The following is a 15684-nucleotide window of genomic DNA, read 5'->3' as shown; positions in this document are numbered from 1 at the left end:
GTTTGAAGGTCCGGGTCCTCGTGGCTATATGTGGTTCCCTGGGGGGTCAGGAAGATTCTCAACTGGGTCAGAAACAACTACGGCGAGGTCCCGATCTACATCACTGAGAATGGTCTGTCTGACAACAACGGTACTCTCAATGACCAGCACAGGATTCTCTTCTACAGGTACTACATCAACGAAGTACTTAAAGGTAGGTGTGCACAAAACATGTAATATCACTGAAAGACAACACTTCAACATTCGGACCCGTGAAGACCCCACTTTGAATAGGTCTTCAGCAACCAGTGCTTGTACTAAGAGGCGATTATGCTTATCGTAAGAGGCTGGGTCGGGTGGTCAGCTTGATGCGTGTCTTCGCATCCCAATTACGTAGATCGACGCTCATGATGTCTATCACTGGATTGTCTGATCCAGACTCGATTATATGCAGATCGCCGTAATATAGCTAGAGTATTGCTTAGTGCGGCTTTAAACAAACAAACAAACAAACAAACAAACAAACAAACAACAACACTCTGGCAACGGTCGGTGTGACCTATGATTAACAACATCGGTTTTCTTAAACGTGTATTATACATGGGTCAACTATGGGTAGTTCTCGTATGAAGTGTAAATGAGCGAAATGCCAACATAAATTCGCGACTACGCAAAAAAAGAGGGAAAGGGATTATTATCTATCTTTCACGATCCCATTACTGATCACGTCGGAACGACCTTTCACCCGTCCAATAAGAGCGTCGCTTATCAGATCTGGAAAGTAAACGTAGGAATTTGTTTTCTCCGAAAATAAACTGACGTCCAAAAGAAACTTTACCAGAGTTTGAAATCACTCTCGCTCAAAAACAACAAAACATACATGCATGAAGTAAAGTGTATTGAGAAGATCAATATATGAACATAATCAACACTGAAAATGACAATCATACCGCAACCGAGAATGACGTCAGAGCCCCCCAAAGTTGGGTCTGGTACAAAACTCGAGCTTTCAGAATCATGGACAATAGGCAGAGTACATAAACAATCACTCACGTTCAATAACAAGTCATTAGTAGCGTGCGTGACCACCAAATGCCTCAATACACGCAAAAACTCTTCGACGCACAGAAAAAGTCAGTCGTCTGATGAGGTCACGTGGGATATGACGCCATTCTTCTTGGAGGGCCAAGATTAGTTCTTGCCGGTTGGCTGGAGAGTGTGCTCGTTGTCGAACACGACGATCCATCAAGTCCCAGAGGTGTTCTATAAGGGGGGGAATGTCGGGTGAACGTGCAGGCCACGGCAGGGCGTTGACGTTGTGGGCTGCGTGGAAGTTAGTGACAATTCTGGCTGTATGGGCTCTAGCGTTGTCATGCTGAATAATGACAGCACGTGGCTGCTGTTGGAGAAATGGTAGGACAATTGGACGAAGAATGTTATCCATGTAACGCTGAGCTGTCAAGTTTCCGTCAACGATGACCAGCGGTGTCCTCTCCTGCCCACAGATCCCTCCCCACATCATGACACTCCCTCCACCATATAGTACGACCTCCTGCACGCAACACGCCGGCGTTCGTTCACCCCTTCGGCGGTAAACACGTTGTCTTCCATCAGCCCTAAACATACAGAATCGACTTTCGTCAGTGAAGACAACGCTCTGCCAGTCACGTCGTTGCCAACGTCGTACAGTCCGGTCCCACCTCAATCACAGACGACGATGTTGCGCTGTCAATAGCTGTCCTCTGTATGGTCTAAAAGCCCTGATTCCATGAGCTCTGAGTCTCCTGGCCACTGTCTGTCGACTAACCCTGTGTCTTAAGGCATTTGTCGCCGATGACGTCACTGTCAGGAAGCGATATCGGAGGTGCAAGGTACGCAAGTACCGGTCATCACGGGGCGTGGTCACCCTGGGTCTGCCTGTTCTTGGGCTGTCAGCGGTCCGCCCTGTCTGTCTGCATCAAGTTGGTAACGGCAACACGGGAGCAACCGAAGGTTCATGCAATATGCCAGAAACCTGTGATGGTGGCTTCGAATCCCGGTTCGCCCCGATTATGTTTCTAGGTTTGTCAGCACCATACCCGTACTCCTGGGTTTCACCGAAGTGGTAAACGTCTGAGACCTACATCACTTCGGGTTTTCCTCCCACATTAAGCTGACACGCCGTGATATAACTGGAATAATGTTAAAAGTGGCTTTAAACACAACTCGCTCATTCACTCTTTGGTGGGACGAGCATACTATTGCAGTATAACATGCGGCCCAGTCGTCTCAGGAGTCGCAATGTGCTGCTCCGAGTTTCGGTCCTCAGTTATAAACCTTTGATCACAGGTATGAATCAAGGTTCGCCCTGATTGGGGTTCTAGGTCTGCCAGCACCAGCATCACTTCGGGCTTTCCTCCCACATCAAGTTGACGCCGTGAATTAACTGAAATACTTTTCAAAGCGGCGTTAACGCCAACTTAATTTCTCACACACTCTCAGTAATAATTTAGTTTTTTATATAAATATAAATTAAAAATGAATATAAATTATTTGATCGATAATCGGTAAGTTTTTATGATTTCACCCTATTGTATTTTGTGTGCTGTACCATTTTGTTTCGTTTGTATTGATTGCTGTACTGATATTTACCAAACACCTGTCCACAGCCATTGACTATGACAAGGTGAACGTTAAGGGTTACACGGCATGGGCACTACTGGACAACTTCGAGTGGGATCGTGGCTACTCGGAAAGATTCGGAACCCATCGTGTTGACTTTAATAGTCCAGACAGGACAAGAACTCCGAAGGCATCCGCAGCCTTTCTACGACACGTACGTACAGGACACTGTGAGCCTACTATATAGATTACAATGGGCAAATAGAAGCCAACACTTAACAGTAAATTAGCACTGATAGTTGATAGCGATGGACACCTGGAAGCCAGGACTTAACTTATCACTGATTGGTAATGGGCAATGGGCAAACGGGAGGCTGGGGGTAATTAGCACTGATAGATAATTGAATGGAAATGGCAATGGACAAATGGAAGCCAAGCTAGATAGTTAGTTAGCACCGGTAGTTAGTGTTCCACATAATAAAGAAGTTGACATCCATTGATTCTCTTCCTTATATGTATAACTTCTAAATGCCTTTCAAAGACTCAACAATACCTCATATTTGAAATCAGAATATGAGTCATTGTTGACACCGTTGCGAGTCTGGATTAGTCCCCAGCAACACATGCTTATAAGAAGCGACAACGGTGGCTCAGTCTTGGTGACAGGATTAATTGCGTGTCCATACAGCAGAGCAGCTAAATTGTCTGGTCCAGACACGATTGTTTTCCGGCCATCGTTGTACAGCAGGAGTATTGTTGGGTGCGGCGTTAGGCAATAAACACGTATTGGGGCCTAGTGGTTAAAAGCGTTAGCTCGTCACACCGACGACCCGGGTTCGATTGCCGACATGGCGACAATGTGTGAAGCCCATTTCTAGTGTCCCCCGTCGTGATATTGCTGGAATATTGTTAAAAGCGCCGTAAAACCATACTTACTCTCTCAATCAAACACGTATTTATTCATGCAAATTGTGAGAGTATGGGTTGCAAACATTTATCGTCTAACTCGTTTTCATTTGATCAAATACAAACATATATTTATAGATCTTTGAAGACAATGGTTTCAAGCCAGGTGCATTAACAGATCCTAAAAGAACACAACTCCCGTTTGAGAATGAAATGCTGTTGGAAGACTTCCCAGAAAGCTTTGAGTGGGGAGCGGCGACAACCGCCTACCAGATAGAAGGGGCGGTTGATACGGAAGGTACATCCCCAAAAGATTCAAACTACTTATGCATTGCATCTATGTATATGTATCAGTTGTCCTGTTTATGCAACCGTTACGAATGTTGATGGCAATTACATGTACAAATATTAAAATGCATGTGTATCGACTTACCGAACAGCTGTGTTACTTCAGTGGCCTAATCATGTAATGTTTGCGACTGATTGAATTGCAAGAAGCTTATTTCACGTAATCCGATTCCGTTGGAACTTTCTTACTTGTTTCGAATACAGATGTATCAGCCTAACATTTAACACTAACTGATAATAGTTTGTAAACATTATTGAGCGATATACAATTGTATTTTATGTTCCTAACTAACCAAAATTATACACTGTTTGTATGGACATTTGGTATGTCATGTTAAAATGTCAACAATGTCATCGTGGTATTCACAGGACGAGGACCAAGCACCTGGGACGTGTTCTTGAAGACTCCTGGGAGGACCCCATTTAACCAGACAGGAGATAAGGCAGCCATGTCTTTCACACACTATACCCAAGATGTTGGTGCTCTCAAAGCAATGGGGGTGAGAGGACACTTAAACCTTTAACTTAACAAGGCGGCACAGCTCGCTTTGGGTCCGTTTCACAAAGCGAGCGTAGTACTACGCCTGTCGTCAGCCTATGTTAAAGTTTTGGAACGTTCTCTTTGTGAAACGGGGTTGTGGCCCATACTCGAATATTTACAGTCGGTGTAATCATGATATAGTTTGAATATTGCTGACCGTGACATACAACAAGATTCTCCATTCAGGAAAAAATCAAACTCAACGAGCAGTGGGGATAGGTTTCCGTTATTGCTGGCTATGCTTTATACATGCAACTGGTCTGTCAGTCACGCATTCCTCCTTTATTTTCTATGTCTATTTTTCCTTTTCGTCTTTCTCTGTAGCCTTTAATCTGTGCATTGTATTCCCCATTCTTTTGTTCTTTATTTGTACTATAACGCATAAGTGTTAATTTTGTAGGGGTCGCCACAGCCAAGTGGGTCCCTCCCATTTCATGGTAAAATAATCTATCAATCACTTCTTATACGACCATGGCCGTAGGGTAGCCTAGGGGTTGAAGCTTTGACTCGTAGCGCCACCAATCCGGATTCGATTCTTCACATGGGTACATGTCTGGCGTCCCCCGCCATGATATTGCTGGAACGTTTAAAACAGTGGCATAAACCCCAACTCACTTACTTTCCCAACTCACTGTTGATTCATTTTACATCGTAGGTGAAGACATACTTCTTTTCACTCTCGTGGTCAAGGATCTTACCGAAGGGAACGTCGGATGAAGTAAACCAAGATGGCATCAATTATTACAACGAGCTGCTCTTGGCTCTGGCTGATGCTGAGATTGAGCCAATCGTGTCCCTTCACCAGTGGGACTCCCCAGCTGCTATTACAAACGGCTGGCTGGATAAGGACATCGTAGAAGCCTTCGGGAACTACTCCAGGATATGCTTTCAGAACTTCGGAGATAAGGTAATTTTGATCCTGTATTTTATAATTCCGTCATTCATGTAGCGTGTTCCTCATATAAAGTGGGTGTGATACATTCCTTAACATATTATCAACAATGCTACAAGGAGAGCCATATGTAACACAACGTATATCGTACGCGGTGTGGTAGCCTCGTGATTAAAGTGTTTGCTCGTCGCCTCTAGGGCCCGGTTCGATTCCCATATGGATACAGTTTGTGAAGCCCAGATGTGGTGTCCACCGCCGTGATATTGATGGAGTATTGCTAAAACGGTATACCATTACCAATGAAGTAAAAAAAATTGAAATGAAGTCTAAATAAAAAAAATGGGCTTAACTTATGTCGTGTCCTTCTTTATAATCTCAGGATTTGCCGCTGAATGACATTAATACATTATCATCCATGAAAGTTTATGTTTCTGACTGCATTAAATAGCCAATTCAATTTCAATACCAAGTAATTCTATTTTCTTTTTGGGCGGTCGGGTAGCCTTGTGGTAAAGGGTTAGCTCGTCTCGGCGAAGACTCGGGCTCGATTCCCGACATGGGTACATACAATGTGCGAAGCCCATTTCCGGTGTCCCCAGCCGTGATATTGCTGGAAAATTGCTAAAAGAGGCGTAATGCCAAACTCACTCACTCAATCACTCAATCTTTTGATTTTGACGTCGTTCTGAATGACACTGTGGAGGTTCTGTTTTAGGTTAAAACATGGATTACCCATAATGAACCTAATGTCTTAGCTCTGATGGGATACGAGTTGGGTCAACATGCCCCGGGGATTATAGGTCAAGGCTACGAAGCCGCACACAACATGATCAAGGCACACGCAGCAGCATACAGAATCTACCAGAAGGAATTTAAGGACAGTCAAAAAGGTAAAACAAGTGATTAATTTACAATACTCGTGCAACATGGTGATTTGGCCACATAATCTGAAAGTGCAATGATCCATGAGTTGTTGTGTCAGCATTATCACATCAACATGATAGCATTATCATAAGTATATATCATGAAGATAACATGAAATGTCAACGCCAGAGAATAACCAGTCTCGATTATCTGCCGAAACAGATTTTATTGGGCGTAAAAGGCGAAAGATCGGTGAAAAGTATATGAACGGATCACTGAAAAAAAGTGATTACAAAAGGTGTTCGCGGAAAGTGTCGGACGTCCCACAAATCTAACAGTCTGTTCAAAACTGTCCTAATTTTTCAGAACAGGGTCACTATTTCAGCATACTAGGCCAACCATTAGCCAGTTTGCGAACCTCGAGGGACTGTTTTCAGTAGATTCGTGCGTCTATTTTCGCAATCACGAAAACACATATTCTTAATGTTGTATATGAACATAACCCTGTGGACACGAAAACAGGCGAAATACTTTTCTATGGTTTAGAATGAAATTGAAATATGTATTTTGAATCTGTTTCTTGGTCCAATGTAAGAAGGCGAGCAAATGAATTTGGAGTCATACCACACAGTGCTCAAAATGCCCCTTTCAATAGTTATAATCCAATATGGGGGCACGGGTGGCAGAGTTGCGTCACTTGGGCACGCCAGAAACCTATGATTGTGGGTTCGAATCCAGGTTCGCCCCGATTTTGTTTCTAGGGTTGTCAGCACCATACCCGTGCTCGTGGGACAACTCTTGGGTTTCACCGAAGTGGTAAACGTCTGAGACCTGCATCACTTCGGGCTTTCCTCCCACATTAAGCTGACACGCCGTGATATAACTGGAATACTGTTAAAAGCGGCGTTAAACCCAACTCACTCACTATAATCCAATATCAGAATAATTCAAAGCGACAAAACACCTTCCATATTCGTTAGAAATCTGATAAGAGATTGTGTGTAGAAAGTGTTTTGTTGCTTAAGTTTTATAAGTCCGAGGGGGAATCTAGATTAATCTAAATGCGGATGAAATAATATTTGTCATTGGTATTTAGACTCATAACAATTCACAACTTACCAAAAGGCACGTCGATATGTGACTGCGAAATTGGTCCACAAATGTATTGTCAAATATGATGGCGTGGCCAATTTGAATACAAACCTTTGTCGTATATCCATATCCGATAGAAATCTCTTCATAAAGCAGAGTCGATTGTACAATTCCGACTATATCATGAGCATGTATTTATGAACAGCTAACACATAATGATGATACCAGGAGTTTTGAGTTTAAATAAGGTGCTTTAACGACTTGAACTGCATTTGCTAGGACTTCTGCGTGTTCCTATTTAATTTAAAGTTCATTGCAGTTATACTGGCAAACGGGTAGGTGAATGCTCCATTAAAATCATGCTACTCATGTGTACCCTGTGATCACTGTTGTGATCTTCCTCTTCTTTTCTGGGGCGGTCGGGTAGCCTAGTGCTCGTCACGCCGACGACCCGGGTTCGATTCCCGACATGGGTACAATGTGTGAAGCCCATTTCTGGTGTCCCCCGCCGTGATATTGCTGGAATATTGCTGAAAGTGGCGTAAAACCATACTCACTCACTCCTCTTCTTTTCTTCTCCTTTTTAAACTGGCACGATGTCCGTTAGTACATCTAGCTCGCTCCACGTCTCATGTGAATGATACGTCATTGATTAATACGCAATCATTGATGGGGGTTGTTGAATGTTTCCAGGAAGAGTGGGACTTGCAGTGTATTCTTCTTGGGCTCTGCCAAAGTCGGAAAGAGACCCTGGTGATTGGGCCGCTCAAGACCGGAAGTTTGCCTTCGACTTTGATTGGTTCGTTGACCCAGTGCTCCTGGACGGAGAGTACCCGGATGTCATGAGAAGAGAGGTGTCTCTCAGAAGCAGAGAACAGAATCTTACCCAGTCCCGTCTCCCGGTGTTTACAGACGTAGAGAGGAACATGATCAGAGGTGAGGGGACACACATTACAATATGAGGTGGTGAAATGAGGTGAAATGGGGTTTAACGTCGCGTCCACGATTATTGAACTTACATAGCGACTTGCATGCTCGTGTGTGCGTGTGTGTGTGTGTGTGTGTGTGTGTGTGTGTGGCTGCTTGTACTAGTCCGGACTGATGCCAACTTATAGTGCTAGCTCACTGACATACCATGCCGCAGTTTAACATGAATACCCCACTCAGACAAAGTATACTGACTCCGAGCCGACCAGATCTTGTTTGAGCCCCTTAATGCCGAGCACGAGACAGGGTAACAACAAGTACCACCTTTTAATGTCTGTTGGTATGACGCGGCCGGGCATCGAACCCCGGACCTACCGCTCACCGGCATTACAAAATGATCAACAGAGAACTACTTATATACATGTCTCATGTGTATAGTAAACACGTATCAGTCTGAGACGAGTCCCTCATGTATATAGTGAACATGTGAACACGTGTATCAGACTGAGAGGTGTATCTCATGTGTATAGTAAACATGTGAACACGTGTATAAGACTGAGAGGAGTATATCATGTGTATAGTAAGCATGTGAACACGTAACAGTCTGAGAGGAGTATATCATGTGTATAGTAAGCATGTGAACACGTATCAGTCTGAGAGGAGTATCTCATGTGTATAGTAAGCATGTGAACACGTATCAGACTGAGAGGAGTCTCTCATGTGTATAGTAAGCATGTGAACACGTATCAGTCTGAGAGGAGTATCTCATGTGTATAGTAAGCATGTGAACACGTATCAGTCTGAGAGGAGTATCCCATGTGTATAGTAAGCATGTGAACACGTGTATCAGACTGAGAGGAGTATCCCATGTGTATAGTAAACATGTGAACACGTGTATCAGACTGAGAGGAGTATATCATGTGTATAGTAAGCATGTGAACACGTAACAGTCTGAGAGGAGTATCTCATGTGTATAGTAAACATGTGAACACGTATCAGTCTGAGATGAGTCTTGTATGTGTATAGTTAACATGTGAACACATATCAGACTGAGAGGAGTCTCTCATGTGTATGGTAAACATGTGAACACGTATCAGACTGAGAGGAGTCTCTCATGTGTATAGTGAACATGTGAACACATATCAGACTGAGAGGAGTCTCTCATGTGTATGGTGAACATGTGAACACGTGTCAGACTGAGAGGAGTATCTCATGTGTATGGTAAACATGTGAACACGTAACAGTCTTAGAGGAGTATCTCATGTGTATAGTGAACATGTGAACACGTATCAGACTGAGAGGAGTATATCATGTGTATAGTAAACATGTGAACACGTGTATCAGACTGAGAGGAGTATCTCGTGTATAGTAAACATGTGAACACGTATCAGGCTGAGAGGAGTATCTCATGTGTATAGTAAGCATGTGAACACGTATCAGACTGAGAGGAGTATCTCATGTGTATAGTAAACATGTGAACACGTGTATCAGACTGAGAGGAGTATCTCATGTGTATAGAAAACAATGAACACGTATCAGGCTGAGAGGAGTATCTCATATGTATGGTAAACATGTGAACACGTATCAGACTGAGAGGAGTATCTCATGTGTATAGAAAACAATGAACACGTATCAGGCTGAGAGGAGTATTTCATGTGTATAGAAAGCAATGAACACGTATCAGACTGAGAGGAGTATCTCATGTGTATGGTAAACATGTGAACACGTAACAGTCCGAGAGGAGTATCTCATGTGTATGGTAAACATGTGAACACGTATCAAACTGAGAGGAGTCTCTCATGTGCAGAGAACAGAATGATAACCTACACATGTATACCGCCTGTCCCTCTTTACAGGAACAGGAACAAGATCAGAGGTGAACATGATCAGTACAGAATCCCCCGTTCGTGATCACCTGTTCTTAATGCCACTTTGGCTGCTCTGTTTGTTTTAAAGAACAGTCCTGGCTTTTTCCTGTTCGATCTAGAATCCTTATTCCAAGTTATTCGATAATGTATTGTATATATCTATGTCAGGCTCGGCTGACTTCCTTGGCATCAGCTACTGGACGTCCAGCCTCGTTCAGGAGCGACGTCAAAACAACATCATCGCCCCGCCCTCCATCATTGACGACAGGGCTATCACTGAGTAAGTGAACTCATCATTGTTGTACGGGACCCACCATCTACTTGTTTTAGGCGAGAGGCAGAGATTTATGTCAGAGACCGGATATTTATTTTTTGCGTCAAAACCGCATTTGTCTGGGGAAGGTGGAGACAATAATGTTTTTTGGTTAAATTCAGCGAAAAATAATATTTTAGGGTACTAGAGGACAAATGTTGTTTATTCTGGAACAAATAATCTTTTCAAAATACCCCCTCCCCCTCCGTTATATCAACTGGTCTACCCACAATGGGGCCAAAATCACACCTTTTATTCTAGGTGTTCGCACTTATTTATACCTTTACCCAAATTTAGCACCATCGTCGTTAATCGCGACTGATATCGTGTAGCAAACTACATAACGTTTTATTTTGCTTATATTCATAACGTGTAGTTATTACGCGAATTCATATTTCAGCACCAGTCCCCCATCTATTCACGTGTATCCCAAGGGAATCAGGATGGTACTGAGAAGGGTCAAACAGCGGTATGGTAACATCCCCGTCTATGTTACCGGTAACGGCGTGAGGGACAAGCCAGGTACAACTGATGACACGGATAGAGTGGAGTACATGAAGTCCCACACCAATGAAGTTCTGAAAGGTAATTGTGTTTACTATTGGTGTCGCTTAGTGTGGATACACACCACGTGCAAAATGTTCATTGCATGTTTTACAAAAAAAATAAAATTATTACATCATACATTTAAATACCGGACTTATCTAGACATCATTGCTAAAATGTACATATATTTGATTCCCGATCAGTGGTTCCGTATGCATTCCAGTTATTCTCAACCGCTTAGGGAGTATACGGCCCGTGAAGATCCGGGGTAGAATAGGTCTGCAGCAACCCATGTTTGCCGTAACAGGCGACGATGCTTGTCGTAAGAGGCGACTAACGGGATCGGGTGGTCAGGCTCGCTGACTTGGTTGATGCATGTCATCGATCCCAATTGCGTGGATCGATGCTCATGTTGTCAATCACTGGATTGTCTGGTCCAGACGCGATTATTGACAGACCGCCATCATATAGCTGGAATTGTGCTAAGTGCGGAGTTAAACAACAAGCAAACAAACAAACAAAAGCTTAGGGAGTATACAACCAATGCTGCCTACAGGCGCTGGAGGGTTTGTACAACACATAGTGGGTACCCATTCCCTGCAGAGTAAACTGAGACAGTCACTTGCCCAAGGGTGATCACGTTTCCACCACGTGTCTGCTTAGCTCAAGTTGTGATCATACCACTCGCTACTAAAACGCTTTGAATATACATTCGTACCCAATTAGATAATTACAAGGTTGAAATTACATCTTGGTATAGCTCCACCCTAAGGTCGAGCTTGATATTTATGTATAATATAATTCATATTATTTAGCACGATTAGACCATATAATGATACAGGATTAAACTGTGTTAAGAATGTAAACACATACAAGACACGTTTAGATCTAAACATGTTTATTGTCTAAATACATGAGTCGAACTATCCTCTCAGCCTAAATACTACATAAGCACAACATCCCTCTTATCCAAACATGTTAAGATTTTGATGTTTTTTGGAATTGGTGCCCATTTCAGCTATACGACTTGACAGCGTTGACGTTCGTGGCTACATGGCCTACTCCCTCATCGACAGTTTCGAGTGGCGTGACGGATACACTGCTTCATTTGGCCTCTACTACGTGGACTTCAACGATCCCAACCGTGCACGACTTCCCAAATCATCGTCAGTGTATTACCGTAACCTCATCAGAGACAACGGATTCTTCAAGCTCACGACGCCAGTGTTCATCACCACCCCTAAGCCAAAGGTCATCATCCGGAACGAATGTCCACCACCAGCATCAGCAGCCGCTAGGATGACCTCAACTGTAGGCCTGTTGACCAGCATTGTTGTCATGTTGTTCCTGAATAACTGATTCTTGCAAATTTACTAACATGTGCTGAAATGCAATGTCAAACACGACTCAGTTCGGAATGGATAATCTTACAACTGTTTCATTGCTTCCAATACCAGACGCAACAACCCCAGAACGATTCATGTATACACAATGAGCACGCTCAGTGAATTCAGCGCAAAATATTATCGATATAAATTTCATACACTAAAGCACCGTCATCTGTAATAGGGGGCGGTCGGGTAGCCTAGTGGTTAAAGCGTTCGCTCGTCACGCCGAAGACCCGGGTTCGATTCCCGACATGGGTACAATGTTTGAAGCGCATTTCTGGTGTCCCCCGCCGTGTTATTGCTGGAATATTGCTAAACGCGGCGTAAAACTAAACTCACTCACTCACTCATCTGTAATAACGACTCATTAAGATAACTTCTTTGATAGGCATTTAGAAGTTGGAGTACAAGTAAGGATAAGAATTTATGGATGAACAACTTCTTTATTACAATTATGAGCGACGTTTTGGTGTAGGTGCTAACACCGTTATCAACACTTGCTCGATAACGGTGTTAGCACCTACACCAAAACGTCGCTCTTAATTGTCATAAAGAAGTTGTTCATCCATAAATTCTTATCTTTACTTAAACTCATTGAGAATTGTGTAGCCAGCAGATTTCAAGCAACATACCAAATGTCCTGTATTTGTGACATGCCAGACATAAATCAAACGCATTTGAAATGTATCTCATACAGAACATTTAATTCAAGAATAAACAATAATGTTATTATTGTGAACTATTTATATGATGCATGTCAATCTTCAGGCAATTGGGACAATCGGGTAGCCTAGCGTTTTCTCATCACGCCGAAGACCCGGGTTCGATTCCCAACATGGGTACTATGTGTGAAGCCCATTTCTGGTGTCCCCCGCGTGATATTGCTTGAATATTGCTAAACGCGGCGTCAAATCAAACTCAATCACTCACCCACTCTTCAGGCAATTGTCGATTGCATGACTTGGAATCATAATATCAAATCATTAATGTTTATGTATAAAATGCTCAAAGTCATCCTGTGAGCCATATGTTATGAGGTGTTATGTTTTGTATTGAGTGTCCTCTTTCAGTATAAGCAGATTATCCTAGCAACTTCATCATCTCTGAGTTCATATCTTGTACCATTCTCAAAATGGCAAAAAATGTGACTACAGTTTGCCCGGCTGACAAGAAAGCTAGCTGTGACATACTTTGCTATAGTATTGCTTGTCGTAAGGGGCGACTAACGGGATCGGGTGACTTGGTTGATGCACTTCATCGTATCCCAATTGCGTAGATTGATGCTGAGGAAGTCAATCACTGAATTGACTGTTCCAGACTCGATTATGTACAGCCCGCTTTCATATAGCTGGAATATTGCTGAATGCGGCATAAAACAACAATACAACAAAGAGGAATATCTCAGATCACATCGATCGATCATCGTTAGATACGAATCAATATAGAAGATGAAGTGATTTTGCAGACTTCCCGGTATCATGTGCAACATCATTGCATTTGCTTGTAGATTGTGAAGCCAGCAAACGGCTGCGATTTCCCAATGCAGTTATGGATATAAATGGACATTTGGGAATAGGATGCTGTATCAATCCATTAAAACATTGTTTACAGACCGACGTCATATAGCTTGAATATTGCTGAGTGCGACGTTAAACAACAACAATAAATAATATTTAGGTCATTGCTTAGTAATACCAAACGTTTACATAAACATGTATGGTCTAGTCCGGTGATATTTTCAGCTATATATGGTACATAATTTCGAATTGATTATTGTTGTCAAAGGCTAAATGCGTTCAGTTCCATAACGCAAATATGTCATCCAAATATCGTTTTGTTTATTTTTAGCAATTGTTATATAATCTTTTGTATGTGTTCAAACAGTATGCAGTTATCGTTCGTTTGTTGCTATGTTATAGCTTGTAGGTAGGCATACATTCGTGACCAACTCGTGTTAGTCCGGGACAAGCCGAATAGAGACTCCTGCCCCTCCCATGGTCATTTTTGCGACCGGGTTCCGTCTTAGAGCAAACGGGCATACCTGAAACAATTGTCAACTCGTTGCGTCATAGTTCACATATATTTCCCCATATATTATATATATTTCAGATCCAATTTAAAGCACATCGGGAACTGCGGAATTATACAGTATGATTGAACACATTTAACTGTGTCTTGGGTATACTTTTAGATACAAGATAAAATTAAAACATATTTCTGAGGGATTCTTTGACGAAGAACTTGAAATCATACGCGCATTCTGATTGGTTTGTCGTCTTTTCGCCCATAACATTCATCGATAGGGGAACGAGTCTTCTTGCAGGCTACGGAAAGGGACGAGCGGTGACGAATGGGTAGGCATACAGAAGAACAAAACTATTTTGTGCCGGAAATAATCATTTTATTCCAGAGATTCCATATCGATTTATTAATGTACATAATCGTTTTATGTAAAGACATTGTTTTTTTCTGAATACAGAATCTCACATGAGTGTCTCTTAACATCATATATATATACTTATAAGTCGATCAAAGTTTAAACTCCGAGGCTTGCCGGCGAGTATTGACATATCTGTTATCAAAATGATACGAGGGTGAAATTGTATGTGTCACCAAAAATCATTCTTCCAACTTTTTCAGTTTGTAAACTGTAATAAGGAGCGTCTTGAGTGTAAAAAATACATCTCACCAGTTTCAGAGGCAGACAGTGATGTCATTTGATTGACTTCATGGTAACCAATGATATTACAATGGTCTGCAAAGCATTGTGAGTCAATAATTATTTCATTGGAGGAGTTATTGTTTTTCATCTCTCTGAAACGAAATCTGTGGAATCCAGTTTGGGGTGATAGATTTTCATGTGAAAATATATTGTGATTCAGTTGTTACAAGTTGTCCTATACACGAATACACATATTTCATTACACACGTCTTTGTGTTGATTTCATTGAGTTGTGAAAAACATTATGGTCAATGTAATGCCGTACTTTTGAGATGTCATTGAGCATGATCTTTCTACAACGTTTCAAAAAGAATCATACGACTCTTGCTCAAAAGTTATTTGATCAAGGTTACAACGTTCGAGACCACGGCAAAGCTTTCAAGAGGGTTTAATGTGGAGGACATTTCAAATGTGATGCACAAGTGACAAAGATGTCCGATGCAATTCCTATTTTGACTTGTGCCTAATGTTTCCGAGATCGTTCAGGTGAACAATTGAATTGCCTTGGCAAGTGTTTGTGACGGCTGCTCAGGTGGGGTTTGATATGCTCACGTTTTCGTGAACACCTGGTATCATCACTATTAGATATATATTCATAAACATAGGCTTATATTATAGTCGAAAGAATACAGCGGACGTACATGCTGTTCTTTTACAGGTGGACATGAGACCTGCCAAGTCTGCCCACACCACGGAG

The 15684-nt window shown here is 42.3% G+C and overlaps 1 protein-coding gene across 1 annotated transcript in view; it reads left to right on the top strand.

The window, feature by feature from the left end:
• The window catches only part of LOC139454886 (uncharacterized), a 71508-nt gene that overhangs the window by 26513 nt on the left and 29311 nt on the right, over positions 1 to 15684 (top strand). Inside the window, 2 exon segments of the mRNA XM_071236500.1 lie at positions 9 to 193; positions 11896 to 12217. Of these exon segments, the coding sequence (XP_071092601.1) occupies positions 9 to 193; positions 11896 to 12217 (507 nt within the window).

The sequence above is a fragment of the Haliotis cracherodii genome, unplaced genomic scaffold, assembly GCF_022045235.1.
Source record: "Haliotis cracherodii isolate W230 unplaced genomic scaffold, xgHalCrac1.p SCAF_11, whole genome shotgun sequence".
Classification (NCBI taxonomy): Eukaryota; Metazoa; Mollusca; class Gastropoda; order Lepetellida; family Haliotidae; genus Haliotis; species Haliotis cracherodii.
The sequence above is the reverse complement of the archived record's forward strand: the minus strand, read 5'-3'. Positions and strand labels throughout refer to the sequence as shown.